At 41.2% G+C, this 23,105-nt stretch overlaps 1 protein-coding gene across 3 annotated transcripts in view; it reads right to left on the reverse strand.

Annotated features, from left to right (window-relative positions):
- LOC117400043 (myosin light chain kinase 3-like) overlaps positions 1-23,105 on the reverse strand; it is a 77,646-nt gene that overhangs the window by 2,770 nt on the left and 51,771 nt on the right. For 2 of the 3 annotated variants that reach the window (XM_059022622.1, XM_059022620.1), the window contains exons 2-12: positions 18,776-18,872; positions 17,812-18,451; positions 17,110-17,420; positions 15,566-15,671; positions 12,547-12,640; positions 7,844-7,953; positions 5,350-5,491; positions 4,731-4,801; positions 4,381-4,509; positions 4,022-4,174; positions 3,034-3,108 (exon numbers count right to left, since the gene is read on the reverse strand). In XM_059022622.1, the coding sequence (XP_058878605.1) occupies positions 3,034-3,108; positions 4,022-4,174; positions 4,381-4,509; positions 4,731-4,801; positions 5,350-5,491; positions 7,844-7,953; positions 12,547-12,640; positions 15,566-15,671; positions 17,110-17,420; positions 17,812-18,451; positions 18,776-18,872 (1,928 nt within the window). Of the gene's footprint in view, positions 1-3,029; positions 3,109-4,021; positions 4,175-4,380; positions 4,510-4,730; positions 4,802-5,349; positions 5,492-7,843; positions 7,954-12,546; positions 12,641-15,565; positions 15,672-17,109; positions 17,421-17,811; positions 18,452-18,775; positions 18,873-23,105 lie in introns of all 3 variants that reach the window. The other variant, XM_059022621.1, reaches the window with a different exon arrangement.

Below are 23,105 nucleotides of genomic sequence, written 5' to 3' on the forward strand. Positions count from 1 at the left end.
TCACCTTCGGTTGCCACAGCAGTCTGAAGATCTTCGATACCCTATCCGAAGCGCTATGTTGGATCCTTCTAAACTCCTATCATGTTCCTTTTCTCCTCCACCTTCTCGATGACTTCCTTCGCACCCCCCTCCCAAGCCTTAAATGCACTTCGTTCACTCTTCTCTTCGGTCGGCATCCCACTCACCACTGAAATCCATTGGCCCTGTTACATCTTTAGAGTTCCTGGGAATCACGCTAGATACTATCAAATTTGAAGCACGCATCCCACCTTCAAAACTGGATCGCATCCACACCCTGATCAATGCCTTTCAGTCGTCACGGTCCACCTCAAAGTGGAACCTGCTCTCTCTGCTAGGCCACTTCAATTAGCCCTCCGCATTATCCCTCAAGGCAGAACCTTCATCTCGGCTTCTCAGGCTATCCACTTCTGCAAAAAAACTCAATTCTCATATCTTCATTCCTTCAGACGCCAGAAAGGATATAAAAATGTGGTCCACTCTGCTCCAACATTGGAACGGCCTATCCTTATTCTACCAGGATTTCATCGCAGCCCCAGACCTCTCACTCTTTACAGACACCTCCTACCTCGGATTTGGGGGCATCTTCGGAAAACAATGGTTCAGCAGCGAATGGCCCTCGCAAATCCAGAACCTGCCCCCCCAACAGAAGTCCTCAACACTCCTTGAGCTCTACCCAATCGTCACAGCCACTCACCTCTGGGGCAAAACTTGGGCCAGAAAATCTATTCTATTCTTTAGGGACAACCTAGCAACAATCCATATTATCAATAAAGGAAGATCCTCAGTCCCTCTAATTATGCAACTCCTGCGCTGCCTCGTCTGGCTTATCAGTTTCAAATAATTTCATCATTCAAGCTCGCTATATTCCTGGATCCCTTAATAACTCTGCCGATGCTCTTTCTCGCCTGCAGGTAGCCTGGTTCTGCCAACTGACGCCCTTCACCGCTCCTTCCCTCTCCAAGTCCCGAAGTTCCATCAACTAATCATGGACTGAATTCCTCCTTGTCCTCTCTGCTCGACTCAGCCCGGCAGTACATGTCAGTTGCTCTCGCTCTGTCCACAATCTCCTCCTACTATACAGCCGGTCAGCCTTCTCTGGGTTTTGCGCCCAAAACCAAATCTCTCCCACTTCAACCAGAATTGGATCCTGGCTTTTATCGTCTATCTCAGGGACATCCTCCACCTCCTTCTTCAATCAAGTCCTATATCTCCGGTATCCAACACTTCTACCGGATCATGTTTATTCCAGCTCCTACCCTCCTCTCAATCCCAGCCGTCCGTCTTATTTTGCGTGGGATCGAGAGAAGTCTCCTTCATTTCCAACCAGACTGCCCATCACCTCGGATATCCTCCTTAACCTGATCTCCATCCTTCGCCACGGCTGTTTCAATCCTGTCGATGATCTGGTCATGGAGTCCATGTGCCTGACCGCCTTCTTCGGCTTCCTGAGATGTGGAGAATTCACCGTGCCATCCCTTTCCACCTTCCCAGCCTCTGGCATCCGATCCAGCAACCTGTTCCTTGTTAAGGACCAACATTTCCTCCTTTTTCTCGGATCCTCAAAAACTGATCAGCTTCGATCCGGGCACTGTATCCAGCTCTCAAAGATCAACTCTCTGCCCTTACACTCTTCAGAAGCTCCTATCAACCAGGAAACCTTCACCCTCCGAACCCCTCTTCTCCGATCTATCCAGAAACATTATCACTAGGCATTGGTTCGTCTCTCACCTCTCCTCCCTCCTCATCAAGGCAGGACTGCCCTCCCAGTTCTACACACCCCATTCTCTTAGAATCGGAGCAGCAACATCTGCAGCAAGAGCTGGGCTCAGCCAACACACCATCAAAGTCCTAGGTTGCTGGGCATCATCAGCAGTCGATCTCTACATCAGAACTTCCCAAGTAGACACGGTAACTGCCCACCAGTCCCTAGCTAACTTGCCCGGAGTGGGGGTGCCCTCTCCGCCTGGTCCACCAGAGGTGTCCTCCTAAAAATTGGGTTTTTTCCTCTCCACTGTGCGTATGGCTTTCCTTTAGTTCATCAATACCTCTCTTTGTCTTGTTTGTTTTTTGTCCACTGAAGTCTATGTTGTGCAGTTGCTGCAGTCTTTTCTTTCCTATCCTCACAGGTGCGGTTCTGCGGGGGTCCGGGGGGCCAACTTTTGGGGGGTTAGTGAGGCTCACTTTCCCCGGCCTCCCTGGGCTACACCCTTCGAACTGGAGGTTCTGCGTCGGGCCACACTCTCTATCCTGTCGCAGCTTGTGCGCTTTCCCTATTCTAATTTCTGGAGACTCTCTCTCCTCAGCTGTCGACGTGAAGTCTGTCTCGCAGTCTTTCGATTGCTTTCTAATCTCTCTAATTCTTTCTTTCTAGCTCAAGTCGCTCAGCTGCAGCGGCTCTCCGAGAGTTGGGTCCTCTGTCCCTTCAATCCCTTATGGGTAGCTCTGTTCCAAGCCACCACGTAACCAGCTCTCCGCAGAGTGGGGGGTTCTATCTATGTGTTTTCGGGTCTTGGGTCCCCGGACTAGCCTTCGGCAATAAGGTTCTCCATCACCGAGAGCAAGACTCCTGTTCTATCCCTTTAACTCCCTTCAAGTATCTTGGCGCTCTCCGAGCTGTCATGAAGCACTACACTTACCACTCACCATTGCCCTGTGAACTAATTTTTAATACAGTGCATGGCATTAGTACTAACATAGATATTAAATCAACTAAACAACTATGAACACCACTAGAGGGCAGTAGCTTTCTCGCCAGGTACATTGGTTTTATTAGGCCCCACCTTCCTCTTCAGAGTTTTGAAAATGAAGTCCTGTGATTCATTGTCCCACTTGTTAACATTATAAATACAGGTAAAAGATGCTCGCCACGCATCCGGTTTGAGGAGGGCTTTTAGATTGCGGTATTTAGATTGTTAAAATATAGCCCTGTATTGAATGAGAAGGACATGCCATCAAAGACAAGTCCCCTTCTCTACAAGACGATAATGCAATGATAGTGAGGTAAATACTTGCTGCTGAAGTCGGAAGTGAAGACAGGGGTCTGATAACCAGGGATGTTTGAGAGCCTCTGTTGCACTTATCCTCCAACTAAAAGAAAAGCACACACTCATTAAAATTATAGCATTCACGTACTAAATGTGCTGAGGTTATGAGACAAAAATACATCTTCAAAGATGTTAGTGTCATCACAAAATATATATATATCATTGTACTGGTATACAGCGCTCTAGAGAAGGTTTTGGGTCATTGAGTAATTTACTCTCCAATTTAGATACTATGGGCCTGATTTTCAGAAGGGGCATTTTAATAGAGAAAATAGAGGTCGCAACATTTTCACTGTAAGTTTTTAGCCCTGCACATAATGAGGGGGCAGGGCTAAGTCCTGCATTTAAATTAAATGTGTTGCGTTTATTGTATTATGATTTAAAATGTATTTGTTTATTTTTAGAACGGGTGAATTTGTGTGTGTAAAGAATGGTTTGTGTGTTTTGCTATGATTTGAATGTAGTTTGTTTATTTAAAGAACCTTTATTTTCAACACAGGTAGGTTCATTTCTCCTACTCGCAAAGCCTTTTGCAACTTCTGCTTATGACTGATTCAATTGAAACAGCAATTGATTTTTCCGGTTCCTTAACAAGCCAATTAGTCACATTTCAATTGTCTGGACTTCCATTTAACTGGAAAACAATGAGGCTGCGCACATGCCGTCACAACAATGTGAAAAAAGAAAGGAAAATACATTCTTAGCCACCCACGTTGAGCTTTTGCTCGATTATATTTTAGCACATAAAACTGTTATTTTTGGCAAAAGGTCTGGAGCCACTGCTAAATTTAAAATATGGAAGGATATAACCAAAAAAATAAATAAACGCAACGTTTTCCATAAAAAGGCCAAATAAATAAGTCCAGAAAAGATTCTGGGACCTAAAGCACAGAACAGCAGTTGAGTACACAGCTTATTTGGAAGGCTGCTGGTATATGATGTAAATGAATATGTACCACTTGTTTTTGATAAGGAGCTTTGAAATAAAGTCCTTGGCTTCCTCTGAGATGTTTCCAAATTCTTCTTCTTCAAAGTTCCACTGACAAACCAGGATGTTATTTAGTGTCTCGTTGTCATCCTCTCCAAGAAAAGGAGATAGGCCACTGAGTCTGAAATAACCAATAAATACCTCTGTTAAACTGCAGCTTTTTACAGACTCTGTTACTGTAAGTAAATATAGAGTATGATGTAATAGTCACAACTTGTAATGCTATAAAACCGTAAACTGGTTTTAGAAAAGCATGCTCTTTATATTTGACCTTCGTTTATTTCTGTAGTTAGCTGAAAATCACTTCTGCTGGAGACATTTACTTACAGCATGTATGTAATCACCCCTAAACTCCACATGTCTGTAGGAAACGAGACAAAGTCATAATTCACAACCTCAGGAGCAAGGAATTCTGCTGTTCCGAAATTCACTTTTAGCTTTTCTCTTGGTTTGTATCTAATGAAAGTAGAAATATGAAATGAAGCACTCCTTACACTTTACATAAAAGGCATTCTTCACAAACATTATTATTACTGGCAAAGCATTGTTCAAACTCGTTACATTGTTTTTCAAAAGTAATTGCTTAGCTATTACATGACATTCACAAGCAAAATCTAATATTAAATCATTTAATTTATATTCAGAAAATTAAGAGACAGTGTAACATTTTGGCATACCTTCTTGCTAAACCAAAGTCAATAATCTTTATCTTATTGGTAGCTCGGTTCACACATAGGATATTTTCAGGCTGCAGAGGAAGAAAAGAGAATAGACATTTTTTTCTGGAAGTAAAACTGAGCAATGGATACATTTGTAACTTCTATGTCTTCTTGATTTCATGCAGATTCATGGCCTTCCACATGCAGTATTTTTCCTCAAACTTAAAGGTTGACTACAAAGTCGGTTAAACTGTTCTTGCAAGAGGTTAAACTTGCAAAAACTCTTGATGGTTTTTGTGCGGCTCATTATGAGAAGATTGTGGTACTGTAGCTTTGGTAGTCGTAGTAGAATGTAATACATTCACACAAAGACCCAGATTCACTACAAAAATTAAAAATGTTTTCATGCGACTGAACTGGTATAATGCACAAAATTAAGGAAGCGTATTTGTCCAACACTGGTTTTGCCTCCCTAAAATACTATTTCATTTGAAAACATCATACATCATACAGTGGTCTCTTAACTACATGAATGCCATGTCATAATGAGGGGCCACTGTATTTCAGTTTAGATACATGCCATACACAGAAGTTAGGAGGATTATATGTAAAGTTGAATGATACATAAATGCTTTACCTTCAAGTCTAAGTGCAGAATGTACATCTGGTGCATATATTGGACTCCATCACAGATCTGTTTGATAAATAAGACTGTGTCCAGCTCTGTTAGATAATAGTTTTCATCAATGATTCTGTCAAAAAGTTCTCCTCCATCCACACTGCAGAGAGAAATAAAAAAAAAAAAAAAACATGAATCCAAGTGGATACATTCAAAATATACAGCAACAATGTATGCATTGCTGCTGATTATAAACATCAAATATAGTGGGGTATATTCAAGTGATGTAAACAGCGGTGGATGTAAATAATCACTGTACAAATGTGTAGAATAACAGGGAGGATCCTGCTGTTTAGATCTGCTTTGGATCAACAGAACTTTCAGTTTATGCACTTCTCTGAAGCAATTAATTTAAAAAAAATGCTGTTTCTTAGCTTTTTAACCTCTGGCAGTTTACCGCTTACCTTTGTACCATTTCAGGTTATTCACTGGACTTGAACTGCTTAAATTTCAATAAAAACTGGAAAAATGGGGGTGTTCTAAAACTTTTGACCGGTAGTGTGTGTATATATATATATATATATATATATATATATATATATATATACAGACATGCTCAAATTTGTTGGTACCCCTCCACAAAAAACGAAGAATGCACAATTTTCTCTGAAATAACTTGAAACTGACAAAAGTAATTGGCATCCACCATTGTTTATTCCATATTTAATAGAAATCAGACTTTGCTTTTGATTTTTTATTCAACATAATATTGTAAATAATAAAACAAATCAAAATGGCATGGACAGAAATGATGGGACCGCTAACCTAATATTTTGTTGCACAACCTTTAGAGGCAATCACTGCAATCAAACGTTTTCTGTAGCTCTCAATGAGACTTCTGCACCTGTTAACAGGTAGTTTGGCCCACTCTTCCTGAGCAAACTGCTCCAGCTGTCTCAGGTTTGATGGGTGCCTTCTCCAGACTGTAAGTTTCAGCTCTTTCCATAGATGTTCGATAGGATTCAGATCAGGACTCATAGAAGGCCACTTCAGAATAGTCCAATGTTTTGTTCTTATCCATTCTTGGGTGCTTTTAGCTGTGTGTTTTGGGTCATTATCCTGTTGGAGGACCCATGACCTGTGACTGAGACAGAGCTTTCTGACACTGGGCAGTACGTTTCGCTCCAGAATGCCTTGATAGTCTTGAGATTTCATTGTGCCGTGCACAATTTCAAGGCACCCTGTGCCAGGCACAGCAAAGCAGCCCCAAAACATAACCAAGCCTCCTCCATGTTTCACTGTAGGTATGGTGTTCTTTTCTTTGAAAGCTTCATTTTTTCATCTGTGAACATAGAGCTGATGTGACTTGCCAAAAAGCTCCAGTTTTGACTCATCTGTCCAAAGGACATTCTCCCAGAAGGATTGTGGCTTGTCAATATGCATTTTAGCAAATTCCAGTCTGGCTTTTTTATGTTTTTCTTTCAAAAGTGGAGTCCTCCTGGGTCTTCTTCCATGGACCCCACTTTTGCTCAAAAAGCGACGGATGGTGCGATCAGAAACTGACGTACCTTCACCTTAGAGTTCAGCTTGTATCTCTTTGGCAGTTATCCTTGGTTCTTTTTCTACCATTCGCACTATCCTTCTGTTCACTCTGGGGTCGATTTTCCTCTTGCGGCCGCGCCCAGGGAGGTTGGCTACAGTTCCATGGACCTTAAACTTCTTAATAATATTTGCAACTGTTGTCACAGGAACATCAAGCTGCTTGGAGATGGTCTTGTAGCCTTTACCTTTACCATGCTTGTCTATTATTTTCTTTCTGATCTCCTCAGACAACTCTCTCCTTTGCTTTCTCTGGTCCATAATCAGTGTGGTGCACACAATGATACCAAACAGCACAGTGACTACTTTTCTCCATTTAAATAGGCTGAATGACTGATTACAAGATTGGAGACATGTGTGATACTAATTAAAGAAACTAATTAGTTTGAAATATCACTATAATCCAATTATTTATTATCTTTTCTAAGGGGTACCAACAAATGTGTCCAGGCCATTTTAGAATATCTTTGTAGAATAAGCAATAATTCATCTCTTTTCACAGCTTCTTTGCTTTATTCTATGACATACCAAAGGCATGCAAGTATACATGATAAAATAGCTTTTAATTTCATCACTTTTCAGGAGGAATGAAGCATTATTTCAATGAGCTGTAAGGGTACCAACAAATTTGAGCACGTCTGTATATATATATATATATATATATATATATATATATATATATATATATACAAAAATACATTACAGGGTGGAAATTATATTTAGATCCTGGTAAAATAAAATAAGCAGGTCTCACCTCTAGGGGTCACTGTAGAACATTTAACACACACAGTCCTTGACTACATTTTCCAACATTACAGTATGTTTATACTAAACTGCCATAACGAATACTAGGCTCATATTGCATCTATTTTCATGAGATTCAGAAAGTGACCTGGATAATAAATGTACTTACTATTCCATGACCAGTATCACATCATTTTTGGATTCAAATGCTGCATACAGCTGGATAAGGTTGGCATGGTTCAGCTGATTCATTACTTGTATTTCATTCTTTACTTCCTCCTGTTATTAAAAAATATAATAATCATAAGATGCCTGTAACAGGGCGAGGTGCCCTATACATTGATTTGTTTATTTATTTTTAGAACGGGGTTTCCCCCTCCGCACCTGTGTTATTTTGTATTTGTTTATTATGATTTATTTATTATATTTAGGCGAAGCGCCACGTGTTTTGTTATTGTTTTGTTGTTTATAAATGTGATGGCGTAGCCGTGTTTGTTTTGCTATTATATTTGTTTAGTAGCATGGATGGGTAGCCCCATCCACAGTAATTAAAAAAAACTTGTGCGGATTGTGGCCGAGGGGTAATAGAATAATTGCTAGCTAGTTAAACCCCTCAGCCACGGTATAAAAAGCCTGCAGCTCTCCAGCTCGTGGTGGGTGTATGAGAGAGCGGAGAGAGCACAGAGAGAGAGAGAGAGAGAGAGAGAGAGAGAGAGAGAGAGAGAGAGGAGCGAGCGAGAAACTAAACTTAAAAAATTAAAATGTATAGGAACAGTGAAGGCGATAGCCCAGCCTGACCCCTGCATCTGGGAAGCCTACTCAATGGGGAGGGTGTCCTGTGTGTCAGGGTGGTTTTGGTTGCTGGAGCAGCAGACCCCATCACCTCCTCAGGCCAAGGGAAAAAAGAAGGTGAGGAGAAGGAGGCAGAGAGAGGACACAGACCTGCAGTGGGAGGAGCCCGAATGTCCTGCGCCTGAGTGGGAGGAACCCGAACGTCCTGCGCCTGAGTGGGAGCAGCCAGAACGTCCTGCGCCTGAGTAGGAGGAGCCCGAACATCCACAGCCCAAAAGGGGGGAGTCGGTTTCCCCCTCCGCCCCTGTGTTATTTTGTATTTGTTTATTATGATTTATTTATTATATTTAGGCGAAGCGCCACGTGTTTTGTTATTGTTTTGTTGTTTATAAATGTGATGGCGTAGCCGTGTTTGTTTTGCTATTATATTTGTTTAGTAGCATGGATGGGTAGCCCCATCCACAGTAATTAAAAAAAACTTGTGCGGATTGTGGCCGAGGGGTAATAGAATAATTGCTAGCTAGTTAAACCCCTCAGCCACGGTATAAAAAGCCTGCAGCTCTCCAGCTCGTGGTGGGTGTATGAGAGAGCGGAGAGAGCGCAGAGAGAGAGAGAGAGAGAGAGAGAGAGAGAGAGAGAGAGAGAGAGAGGAGCGAGCGAGTGAGAAACTAAACTTAAAAAATTTAAATGTATAGGAACAGTGAAGGCGATAGCCCAGCCTGACCCCTGCATCTGGGAAGCCTACTCAATGGGGAGGGTGTCCTGTGTGTCAGGGTGGTTTTGGTTGCTGGAGCAGCAGACCCCATCACCTCCTCAGGCCAAGGGAAAAAAGAAGGTGAGGAGAAGGAGGCAGAGAGAGGACACAGACCTGCAGTGGGAGGAGCCCGAATGTCCTGCGCCTGAGTGGGAGGAACCCGAACGTCCTGCGCCTGAGTGGGAGCAGCCAGAACGTCCTGCGCCTGAGTAGGAGGAGCCCGAACATCCACAGCCCAAAAGGGGGGAGTCGGTGCGTCCACAGCCCAAGAGGGGGGAGTTGGTGCCTCCACAGCCCAAGAGGGGAGAGTCGGTGCGCCCAGAGCCCAAGGTGGGGAAGGCCGAATGTCCACAACCCAGGTACCGGCCAGCAGAGGGAGAATACCTGCTGGTGCCACATCCTCCGCTGTGGGAGGACTGTATGTCGCTCCCACCTCCGCCAGCAGAGGGAGAGTACCTGCTGGTTCCGCCTCCACCGTTGTGGGAGGACAACTTGCCCCTCCCACCTCCACCAGCAAAGGGAGAGTACCTGCTGGTTCCGCCTCCATCGCCACCACCAGCAGAGGGAGCATGCCTGCTGGTTCCACTGCTGCAGCCAGAAGGGGAGGAGACCCTGCCGCCTTTGCAGCCAGAAGGGGAGGAGGCCCTGCCACCATTGCAGCCAGAAGGGGAGGAGGCCCTGCCGCCTTCGCAGCCAGAAGGGGAGGAAGCCCTGCCGCCATCGCAGCCAGAAGGGGAGGAGCCCCTGCCGCCTTCACCAGGAGCAGAGCAGCAGGAGCTGTGTCTGCCTCCACCACCACCACCTGAGGGAGAGGAGCAGGAGCTGCCTCTCCCTTCACGACAGGACGGACCGGAACAGAAGGCTGGCGGTCGGCAGCTGCCCTTGCATAGGCTGCTGAGCAGTGCACGGGGGAAAACGGCTGGGTCACCACGGCTGAGAAGAGGTCCTATCCCAGCACCACCGCTGGTCCTGGCTCCCCTCCTGCCGTCACCTTCCGAGGGTCCGCTGCTGCCCTGTCGTGCATCGCCCGGGGATGCCAGTTCGCCACTGCCAGGGGATGCCAGTTCGTCACCGCCCGGGGATGCCAGTTCGCCATCGCTCGGGAATGCCTGCCTTGCACCACCCAAGGATGCCTGCCTTGCACCACCCAAGGATGCCTGCCTTGCACTGCCCAGGGATGCCAGTTTGCCACCGCCCGGGGATGCCTGCCATGCACTGCCCAAGGATGCCTGCCTTGCACCGCCCAAGGATGCCTGCCTTGCACCGCCCAGGGATGCCTGTCTTGCACCGCCCAGGGATGCCTGCCTTGCAACGCTCAGGGATGCCACGCCTGGATCGCCTGGGGCTGCCTGTTGCTCCACATTGCCTGAGGCTGCCTGTTGCTCCGCATCGCCTGGGGCTGCCTGTTGCTCCGCATCGCCGGTGGCTGCCTGTTGCTCCGCATCGCCGGGGGCTGCCTGTTGCTCTGCGCCAGTTACAGGGTACGAGGGAGAAGCGGAGCTCCCGCTGCTGCCTCCATGGCCAGGGGCTCCCCTCCCGAGTTCGCCCTCCGAGGGTCCGCTGCTGCTGCCGTCGCCTCCCGAGGGTCTGCTGCTGCTGCCGTCGCCTGGGGTCGTCAAGGTCCTGCTTCGCCTGGGGTCGTCGAGGGTCCTGCTTCGCCTGGGGTCGTCAGGTGCTCTGCTTCGCCTGGGGACGCTACAAGTCCTGCCATGCGGCAGGAACATAATGTGTTTGGAGCCCCATGAAGGGGAGCTGCCGGCCATGAAGAAGGGGGGGAGGTCAGGAGACCAGCTCCCCCAGCCGCATTTTCGCGGCAGGAAACACTGTGGCCAGAGCCCCACAGAGGGGAGCTGCCGGCCACGAAGAAGGTGGGGGAGGTCAGGAGACCAGTTCCCCCCGCAGCAGTTTCGCTGCCGGAAATTGGGTGGCCAGAGGGGAACTGCCGGCCATGAAGAAGGGATGGAAGGTTAGGAGACCAGCTCCCCCTGCCGCACTTTCGTGGCAGGAGATAGTGTGGCTGAAGCCCCGGAAGAGGGAGATGTTAGCTACAAAGAAGTGGGGGGTGGAGGACATTCCACCATGGCCGCCCCCAGAAACACCTTGCTTCCCCCTCTTCCGGGACTTTGAGACTGAGGGGGGAGGTGGTCGTTGGGGCCAAGTGTGCGTTGCACCAGGGGGGGGGATATGTAACAGGGCGAGGTGCCCTGTACATTGATTTGTTTATTTATTTTTAGAACGGGGTTTCCCCCTCCGCCCCTGTGTTATTTTGTATTTGTTTATTATGATTTATTTATTATATTTAGGCGAAGCGGCCCGTGTTTTGTTATTGTTTTGTTGTTTATAAATGTGACGCTGTAGCCGTGTTTGTTTTGTTATTATATTTGTTTAGTAGCGTAGATGGGTAGCCCCATCCACAGTAATTTAAAAAAACTTGTGCGGATTGTGGCCGAGGGGTAATAGAATAATTGCTAGCTAGTTAAACCCCTCAGCCACGGTATAAAAAGCCTGCAGCTCTCCAGCTCGTGGTGGGTGTATGAGAGAGCGGCGAGGAGCGAGCGAGAGAGAAACGAATCTTAAAAAATTAAAACGTATAGGAACAGTGAAGGCGATAGCCCAGCCTGACCTATTCAGTTTATATTTTTGTGTTCGTGATTTTGTTTCTGTTTGAACCTTTTATTTTGCTCTGTGAGCAGTGTTTTTGTTTAAATATTTGATTTATTTTTGCTTAATAAAAACGGCGCCGCCGTGTCTCTTTATGTTAAACTGCAGTATTTGGTGTCAGTGTGTTTACCTTCCTGCATCTGACCTGACGTCACCGCGCAGCCATCCTGTCACAATGCTGTAAAATAGTATTACACTAAAATTCTTAACCTGCAGTTACCAGCACCACAAATAAATAAATAAGTATATATATTGTGATGATCTCAGGGAGGGTGGGGGCTCCTCAGAGGTTAACTTGTGTGGGTGTGTGAGTGGTTGAGGGGTAGGGGAAACGCAGTTGGGGGTGACTGACTGTGAGTGCATGCGAGGAATGGATGCGAGTGATTGCAGGGGAACAGGGGGAGTTAAATAATTAATCCTTTTGAAGCAAGATGACAAGAGTTCTACCATGAATGTCTCTACAGAAACTCTTTTGGTAAGCCATCTTAACTGAAAGTTTGGCTGAAAGAATTTGGAACTTTTGCATTACCATAGAGACTCTACTTTCATTACATGTAATTACCTTATACTGGTCAGCACCTCGTCAATATCAAGCATTGTAGTGCACAAATGACCTTTCTTGTTATATAAAATTAGTAGTTTGTATTTTTTTACTCAAAACTTACCCTTTCTTTTGAACCTTTGGCTTTTATGATTTTTGCAGCTAAGGTGAGACCTGATGAATTTTCAACACACTTGTGAACTTGACCGAAGCGCCCTCTGAAATAAAACAACAATATCATTATAAAACAGTTTGAATATAAGCCCTATGTCTTGTTCTAGTAGTTTACAATAGATTACCTGCACTGCCTATTATTATTGGTATCGGTCGATATGGATAGAAAACCATTGGCTAACGGTATCGGCCAAGAAAATCTTTATCGGTGCACACCTAATTTTATATATCAGTATTTGGAAATTCTGGTCTGTGATTGGTTAAAACCTCATCATAGGAGCGAAAATAGATTGAACTATTGCCCTAACATCATTACACCAGTGTGTAATAGTCTCCTTCTGACATGTGATTGATTCACATCACTGTCAGTCCCGCCTCTTTTCAAAGGAATGACCTTTACTTCCTCTCCTAACAAGAGAAAATGGCTGAATGAAAAAACTGCTAAACATCGATTCTGTGACTTAACAGAAAACAAATTACAAAACATACTACAGAAGAAAGATCCAAACACTAAAATGGTGATTAAAATATCACTGTCACTGTTTTCTGACTTTCTGAAATTCAAACAAATTCAACTCGACGGTGTAAACAAATATGACGGCGGACAGGGCTGTTTCTCACATTTCAAAGCAGAAAGGATATCCTCTATTAATTGCCATTGTTCCTCGTGCAGCTCAAGAGTTCGAGCATCTGCTAATTTAATAAACGAGGGATCAGACAGCACCGCTGTTATAGCTCACCGTCACTGTTGTTTGTTTTTGTCCTCTTTTGCACACAACGCATGTTTTAGCTTAATATGACTTATCATAGCGCCGGTGCTGTTTGCATACTTAAGCTCAATATTTCACATCTTGCATCTAACTGTGTCGTCTTATTTTTCTCAAAATGATTCCACACATAACTTTGTTTTGACTGCTCCATCTTTACACTCCTCCCTTTTCTATGATGCCAGCTGCTGTGCTCCACGTACGAACACCGGAAATCGACAGCTTGAGACTAGACATCATATGTGGCCAAATAAAATAAAAGTACAGGCAGAGGAGTTGCAGAGTTCAGAGGAAGTGCGTAAAGAGCACGTTTTGTTGGATATTTATTTTTAAAACACAAAATGCAGAATAAATTTTATTCATTTGTATTATACGTTAACTGTTATGTAAAAACAGTATGTGTGTGTGTGTGTGTATATATATAATTGCATTTATAATCTAGGTCAAACTGGATTTGAAGAAAAAAAATAGTATAAATCATGTTTAGGGCAAAAAATTATTAGTGTTTTTATTAAATATCCTTACGCCAATAAAGTAGTCCCATTTATAACTTTTAACTACACACTAAGTTAAGCTGAGTCAATTCATTTAATTGGAACATGCAAAAGAAAGTACATCTGTGTTTTTCATATTGTGGACATTGCCATTGAAGAAATATACCAGGAGGCTGAATTGAGACGGCACTGAGTTATTTATTTTCCCTGTCACTGACAGTGCAGACACACTGTTTGAGCAGAACAGACAGTAGGTATAAAAATCAATACAACGACGTCTCGGAATTCAGTTATTTTTCAAGGTCTGAGTCTGAGAGGGGTGGATAATGTGTCTTTTTGTGTTTTTCTGTAGCATTTAAAAACTGCTAAAAATACATTATTTCGGGTTGACTGAGTATAAAGACAGCGATTTTTTTTCTATCTTCCTTTTAATTTAATTGTTCTTCATCCAAATCAGCATGTCTGCTTACTACTTTGTGATTTTTTTTGCAGGTAATTGGTCACTCAGTTTCATAGTTACAGCTGTACATCTGCAACTGTAAAAGCAAGATGGTTACTGTCCAATACTTTAAATTCTGTGAGGCAGCGCAGTGATTTAGAATATGTGACAAGGCTCCAACTGCCCATATCCATCCAATATACGGACAGCTGGAACCTGCTCGACCAATCACATTGTTTGTTTCACGTTCCATTGCCAGCCCTGGATTATATATATATATATATATATATATATATATATATATATATATATATATATATATATATATATATATATATATAAGCAATAACTCAAAACTAATCTGATACGTTTTATAAAAGAATATATATATATATATATATATATATATATATATATATATATATTGGATGAAGGCTATATTTGCATCCTGAGTCATTAAAAAAAGGCATAATACCACAGTAGTGAGATCATAAAGTGATATTTCCTCTAGAGGAAAATATACTTGAACTTTGAACCATTTGACAGAAATGTTCATTCATGATCAACAAAATGAGAATATGTTAATAAAATTATGTAAAGCTGGCACATTCGTATCTCAGAGAAACTGGAGAGGAACAGGAAATTAAAACAAGGTAAAGGCATCATCCAAATAAAGCTGAAGCACTAACGGATAACAACATACGGTCTCATAATTTATGACGTCACAGAAACCCTAGATGGAATTATTTTCTTGTAACTCACTGAAGCAATATATATATATATATATATATATATATATATATATATATATATATATATATATATATATATATATATATATATATATATAACTCAAAACTAATCTGATACATTTTACAAAAAGTGGCAGATGTCATTGGAATTCAATATAAATCTACTTTGTTCATGATTACTTATATTTCACAGATGAGCACAGCCACAAGGCTTCTTACCCACAAAAACAAATCAATAAAAAAACAAATAACATAAATACTTGAGGATTGATTTTCTAGGACTTTGAAGGCCTGGATTAACACTTTGTGATTATTTCTCAGCTGGCACCGCAGGTTCAGTTTCACATAACCCAAGCCAGTTGGTATAAATAGCACACTTGACTTGAGAGTTATGAATAAAGAGAACTAGCTGGTTATGCAACCTGCTTTTGTGCATTCATTCTTATAATCCATCCCCCCTGTCATATAGTTCTTCTCAGAGTGGATTACGCAACAATAGTTTGATAAATGTCTTTACCCTCCGAGAATCTCCTTCTTGTTGAGGGTGTAGAATTGGGTTATCTCAGCTGGTTTAGCAGAGACAACCCGGTGGTCAAAGGGAGCTGGAGGTGAAGGGCTGATATCTGAAAGGTCAGAAAGCATTGCGATTACTCATAGGTTTACTGTAAATATCTGTTGGCACCCACCCTCAATTTGATTGATTAAATCATTCTGGTGTCGCCCCTGCATTATATATCCATTTTTTAAATATTTTTTTACTGACGGATCTACAATTGTCAATGTCCCCACTATTCTGAAAAAAATCTCAGGATGTTAAGGCAAGTATTTAAAATCTAAATTCATGCAGTAAAGGATTAACAGAGCCAGTATCACACCCATATAAAGGTTATAACAATACCTGTAAGATGTATGACTGTGCTGTTTCCTACATTTCTGGATCACTTTATTAATAACCGCATTATTAACCTCTTTGGGCAACTTTGATCTATTCAAAAGTTTGTTGGTATTTTAGATATTTTGTTGCACTCCCTGAATTACTGTTTTCATACTTTCCGGTCAGGTAGTAGCAGGAGCACCGCTATGAAAGTCAGTAGATGCACCTATTTTCACAGAGAGTTCCCTCGAGCTAACTTTTACAAACAGTAGCTGCTCGGGTTGCTAGGATACAGTCTACCTGGCATTATGTGCAGCATTGTCATCTGGGTTGAATAAACTCAATGGCCTATTGATTTTAGACATGTTTTATTTTTAGACACCATTAAACATATTTTTTTTGTAAAATGCCTACAGCAATGGTAATTGTATTAAATACCAAGACTGATCTGTTTGTAAGCTGAGGTGTAATGCTGTAATAATAGAAAAAAGACTTACAAATACACATATTAATTATTAAACTATCCAACTCTAAAAAATGTCCCTAAAAGTATCTTTTGAACTGAATATTATGGCAGAACGTAATAGAACAGCATTGTGTTTATTTTTTTTATAAATCTTCTTCTTTTTCTTCTTCTTCTTCTTCTTCTTCTTATAAGGGCAAAAAGATCACAATAACTGTCAGTCACATTGACTGACAGTTATTAATTAATAAATAATTGGTAAATGTTTATAACAAACATTCTAAGAACTTATCATTACTAGTCATTTTAGAAAAAAGCTAACCTGAGTGTTGTTCTCCACTGACAAGGTGGCAGTATTTGAGTGACAGGTTACTTTTATTGAGGTGAGCAGGTAAATCTTGATTCTTGCAGTCTTTTGAAAGCAAGTTGTTGTTATTTTTTGATGGCTGGAATTTTATTTTTGGGCTCTAAATAAAAAATATGCAAAGGATTTGCTCAGGTAACCCAATGAATTCTCTCTGAAATGGGAAAAGAAGAGAACAGCAAAACACAGCACGAAAACATTTTATGGTAAGTTAAAATTGTTTATATTTTTTTTTAAAAAAGCATATACTATGATGATGGATCTTTAAGACAAGTATATGGCACTTTTATTAACACAATTGTGGGTTACTAATAAATAGTTTGCACTTATAAAAATGGAAGAAAAATGTGTTTCCCTCACCAATAATAAACTTTAAATTCTGGTCTTCTGGTAATGGCAGCTTCTGGTTATTGTTGTCCTCCTCTAAGGAACTGCAAGTTTCATTGGTCTCCTCAACAACACATTCGGACTGGGCTGGCTCTAGAATCTCCTCTACGTGAGGTTCTTCACTCTCAGACTCCACTCGGCTCTTTTTGTTGTCATCCTTCACCAGATCCTCCTTGGACACTCTGCGCTTGCTGCCGGTGCTGTCCCCCAAGTGTTCACTTTCACTGGCCTGCTCTCCTCCCATTTCTTCTGATAACAGTACTTCCTTTTCACCGTCCTCATACCTGGAGAATATATCAAGTAATTAACTATTTATTTTTTCTACTTTTTACTTTCTTACCAAAAAAGGAGCAAAGTGCAATACCTAGCGAGAGTCTTTGATTTAAATAGCTCCAACAAAGGTGTACCCACTAATATCTGCTCAACCACAATGAATGCTAAGATTGCAAAAATATCCTTTTTTATGTGCCTGCTTTTAAGAGGAAACTATTTTACATAAACACATACAACCATGTCAGTGATCTTGTTTCATTCTATAGGGAGCAATATAACTTAGCATGGATAAACCTTTGTTATATACATAAACAGATACCACTACCTTCTGATGCTAGACTTTAACCTTTAGGTTCACAATTTCTAGAAGCAACAGCATATATTTAACCAATGAAAAGTTACCTCTGAAGCATCACTGTGCAATTTTTGTTTATCCCACCAAGGATTTCATAGAGCTGTGTTTCTGCAAGGAGCCCATTCTCTGTTTCATCTGCGCCTTCCAAAAGGCAAGTCTCTGGAGCTGATTCTTCTGTTGGGGAAACTTCATCTGCTTCAGTTGTTTCTTCTGCCTCAGCTTCTTCTTGTTCATCATCTCCTTCTTCGTGATCCCCATCTTCATCTTCAAATTCTGACCAGGATTGTGCATCTTTTTCTGCTCCATCTTCCTCCTGATCCTTGGTTTTGGATGATTCCTTGAGGTGACCTCGTCCCTCCTTCACCTCATCTTCAAGTCCTGCACCATCTGACACCGGTGATGTAAGACTTTCTTCATGTTTCTTTTGGCTGTCCACCTCAGTGGTGACCATCTCCTGCTTTCTGTCTTCAGCAGGACAGGCACTCACAATGGTATTGGCTAAATCATTGGAAGTGACTGGAACAAGTAACTCTTGTGTCTGTGTATGGACAGCAGTAGACTGGTCCTCCTCATCTACCACTTGAGTTTTTTCTTGTGGTAAAGGGATCTTCTCTGATTTTTCAACATTTTGTTTGTTTAGCTTTTGAACTTTTTCATCCAATACCCAATCGTTTTTCTGAGCAACCCCTGTAAATGAACAAAAGTTCCCAAGTAAGTTCTTCAGCATCTTACTGTACTGAACTATGTGAATCCCTTCAAGGCCCATAACAGTATAGCAGTGTTAGAAGTTTCATTATTTTGGGGTAATAAAGAGTTTTATCTTTGCTTAACTGATTTTAGTGTGATCTAAACAGAACAAAAATATATAATGAATGAATTGCATAGATTGAACACATTTTAGTTATTCCTATGTTTTATATAAAATCTGCTGTCTTAAGTTCAAATAAACTACTTTGCATTGAGCAGGAAAGAAGGCTGATGGATAAGGTTCAGAATTCTTTTGATTTTTACCTGTAGCATCTGGAGGTTTCTTCTTTTTGTGGGATTTCAGTCTCTTAAGACTCGAGTATGACTTTTCCTTTACATCTTTTGCTTTGTGATCCCTTGACTGGAAAAAAAACAGAACTAATGTATTGATCTGGTGGAGTAATATGTCAACACATATTATACATATTGGAAAACATTTCTAGGAAGTAATCCTTTAATGTTTGAATTCATCAGTTTTCCAATTCAACTCAAGATTCTGTCAAAGAGAACAAAGAGAACTGTGGATTTCTCAAAAAAACGTGGATTCATCAAAGAAACCTTTTTCTAATCAAAAGTCAATTACATACAATACTAACATGGTTTAATTTCTAAGATGGAGGGAAAACTCCTTCAAGCAAAAAGAAGCTACAGATAATGAAGTAATTCTATAAATTGAACACTTCCATTCCACGTACGTCTGACATGGGAATTTTTAAAGAAACACTTATTAATGCAAACAAGTAAGTAAATTTTAAGGATAAAGAATGCTCTTAGTTAAAGAGTAAGTAGCGGGGTTCAGAAGAATATAGCCTTACACTTCACCATACGTTGCTACAACTGTTTAAATAACATACCTGTAATTTTTATTTTCATTGCTAACATCCTGACAACCTTTTACACTTATAACTTTAAAGTCTTTTTCAAAGCTCTTTTCAAAATGGCCGCTCTAGTCCACTGATACTGTAAGGATTACTGCCAACAGCAAAAATGATGCATGATGTGGTATGGAACGGAAAAGCCAGAGCACTTGTTGTTATGTTTTTTTAGTTTGTTTTTTATCGCTCTTCCTGTAGTGAAGCACATATCTCAAAACCCAGTGCACTAGAGCGGACATTTTGAAAAGTGCTTTGAAACAGACTTTAAAGTTATAAGTGTAAAAAGTTGTCAGGATGTTAACAATGAAAAGAAAAATTACAGGTACGTTATTTAAACAGTTGTAGCAGCACATGGGGATGTGTAACACTATATTTTTTGGAACCCTGCTACTTACTCTTTAATTTCAAGTAGTCTGTTATACTTCCTAGCTCATTTCACCTGGAGAGCAAAATTATCTCTATCCATTCAATGCTGTCTTTTATGCTGTCATTAATGATATGGTAGTGGAATGGTATTTTTTTTCCGTTTGTAGATTTTTGCTTGCCATTGTAACTGTGTCTGTTTGGGTGTTTTTAGTGGGTATACATTGTATAGGAAAGACAGGCAGGACAAAAGAGGCAGAGGGGGAGCGCTATACATGAAAATAGTCTTGAAGCCCAGGTGTTAAATCTGGAAGAAAAAAACAATGCAGAATCAATATGGGTCAGAATAGTGGACAAAAATTCAAAGGGCATAATAATAGGGACAATCTATACACCACCAAATTCAGGCACCAAGCAAAATAATCTGTTATACAGTGACATTAGAAATGCGTGCAGCAAAGGAGAAGCCATATTAATGAGGGATTTCAACTTCCCCCATATAAAATGGGAAAACCCGGTGGGGAGCACAACAGATGAAATTGGAATGGTGGAAATGACAAATGACTGCTTCTAACTAGAGGGGAGGCATGCCTTGATTTAGTCTTTTCGAATAACAAAGACAGAATAACTAAAACAGAGGTCAGAGAACCATTGGCAAACTCAGACCACAACATGGTCTCATTTGAAGTGCTTTTTAAAACCCAAAAATTAATGAGTAAAGCTAAGGTTTACAATTTTAGAAAGGCAAACTATGAAGGTATGAAACAGAGACTAACAGAAGTAGATTGGAGTAAAATAGAGAAAACAAATACGGAAAAAGGATGGCTGTTTTTTTTTTTAAATGTAGTACTAGAGGTGCAAAACAATTATATCCCAAAAGTAGACAAATCTAAATCTAAAACAAAATTGCCAAAATGGTTTGATAGACCAATTAAAAAATATTCAGAGAAAAAAGGCACTTTACAGAGCATTTAAAAGGGACCAAGAACAAAGTACACAGAAAGAGTACTTGGAACTGCAAACACAAGTCAAAAAGGAAGTTAGAAAGGCCAAGAGAGAGATAGAAATGAACATTGCTAGGGGGCTAAAACCAGTTCCAAAAAGTGTTTCCAATATTATAACAGCAAGAGAACATTCAAAGAGGAGGTAAAATGTCTAAGAGATACAAAAGGCAAAATCATAGACAAAGAGGAAAAAATAGCAAATATATTAAATGATTACTTTTCACAAGTTTTAACAAAGGAGGATACGGGCAACATGCCCCACATGTCAACCTGTTCCAATCCAGTTTTAAATAACTTTAGCATAACAGAGGCAGAAGTGTTAAAGGGACTAGGAACTCTTAAAATAAACAAAGTCCCTGGACTGGATGAGATCCTCCCAATAGTACTCAAAGAAATGAAAGAAGTTATTTACAAACTGCTAACCAAGATCACGCAACAGTCTCTTGACACACGGGTTGTACCGACAGACTGGAGAATTGCAAACACAATACCGGTGCACAAAAAGGGAGACAAAATCGAACCAGGTAACTACAGACCAATAAGCCTGACTTCTATTATATGTAAACTTATGGAAACTATAATAAGATCCAAAATGGAAAATTACCCATTTTAGGAAAGGGAGATTGTGTCTAACTAATTATCTGCTTGATTTTTTTGAGGATGCAACATTGACAATGGATAACTGCAAAGCATATGACATGGTTTATTTAGATTTCAAGAAAGCTTTTGACAAAGTCCTGCATAAAAGATGAATTCTCAAACTGAACGGAGTAGGGATTCAAGGAAATGGACATGGATTAGGGAGTGGTTAACATGTAGAAAACAGAAAGTACTGATTAGAGGAGAAACCTCAAAATGGATTGAGGTAACAAGTGGAGTACCACAGGGATCAGTATTAGGTCCTCTGCCATTCCTGATCTACATTAATGATTTAGATTCTGGTATAGTAAGCAAACTTGTTAAATTTGCAGACGACACAAAAATAGGTAGCAAACATTGTTGCAGCAGCAAAGGTCACTTAAAATGATCTAGACAGCATTGAGAACTGGGCAGACACATGGCAAATTACATTTAATAGAGAAAAGTGTAAGGTACTGCACGCAGTCAATAAAAATGTGCATTATAAATGTCGTATGGGAGATACTGAAACTGAAGAAGGAATCTATGAAAAAGACCTAGGAGTTTATGTTGACTCAGAAATGTCTTCGGATATATTGTGAAAAGTGTTGAATTTAAATCAAGGGAAGTAATGTTAAAACTCTACAATGCATTAGTAAGACCTCATCTAGAATACTGTGTTTAGTCCTGGTCACCTCTTTAGAAAAAGGATATTGCTGCAAAGAAGAGCAACCAGAATTATCCCGGTTTAAAAGGCATGTCGTATGCAGACAGGCTAAAATAATTGAATCTATTCAGTCTTGAACAAAGAAGACTACGCAGTGATCTGATTCAAACATTCAAAATCCTAAAAGGTATAGACAATATCGACCCAGGGGACTTTTTTGACCTGAAAAAAGAAACAAGGACCAGGGGTCACAAATGGAGATTAGATAAAGGGGCATTCAGAACAGAAAATAGGAGGCACTTTTTTACACAGAGAATTGTGAGGGTCTGGAACCAACTCCCCAGTAATGTAGTTGAAGCCGACACCCTGGGATTCTTCAAGAAGCTGCTTGATGAGGATCAATAAGCTACTAACAACCAAATGAGCAAGATGGGCCGAATGGCCTCCTCTCGTTTGTAAACCTTCTTATGTTCATTGTTTCTAAATCTCATTAGCTAGTTTATTTGATACGTGTCCATTCTGCAAACATTCTGAATCAGTTGGAGCTATATCCAAGACTTTGGGGACATATATTGAAATAACACAGTGCTGCTATAATTGTGGGTAGGTCCCTTCATTAGTTGGAAATGAGAACAACTCTGTCTTAGTTTTCTTTTCCCCACAACCACTTACACAGCACAAAGGTTTATTTATTTATTTATTTTTGGGGGGATTGCAACATTAATCATAATAATACATCAAAATACAACATGTGAAGGAAATGTGTACAATGTGAAAGATGTCTTGTAACAGGGAGAGCTCTGGACTGGCCGTCTGACGCATGCACAATGCTGCAAGAAGGGGGGCGGCAGTCCCGTGGGGTCTGCCTGCCAGTCATGGCGGTGACACAGAGAGGTGGGGAAGAGGGTGTGTGCGCTTTCCCCCTCTCTGAGTGGCTGGGAGGCGGGTTTTAGTGGGATTGCTGAACCTATAAATTAATACTCTGCTGTTTCCTCAGATCTGCCCCTTTAGACCAGAACAACGAGCCAGTGGTCTCGTTTGACTACAGAAGGACGGGAGAAAAACTT

The sequence above is a fragment of the Acipenser ruthenus genome, chromosome 4 (genome assembly GCF_902713425.1).
Source record: "Acipenser ruthenus chromosome 4, fAciRut3.2 maternal haplotype, whole genome shotgun sequence".
NCBI lineage: Eukaryota > Metazoa > Chordata > Actinopteri > Acipenseriformes > Acipenseridae > Acipenser > Acipenser ruthenus.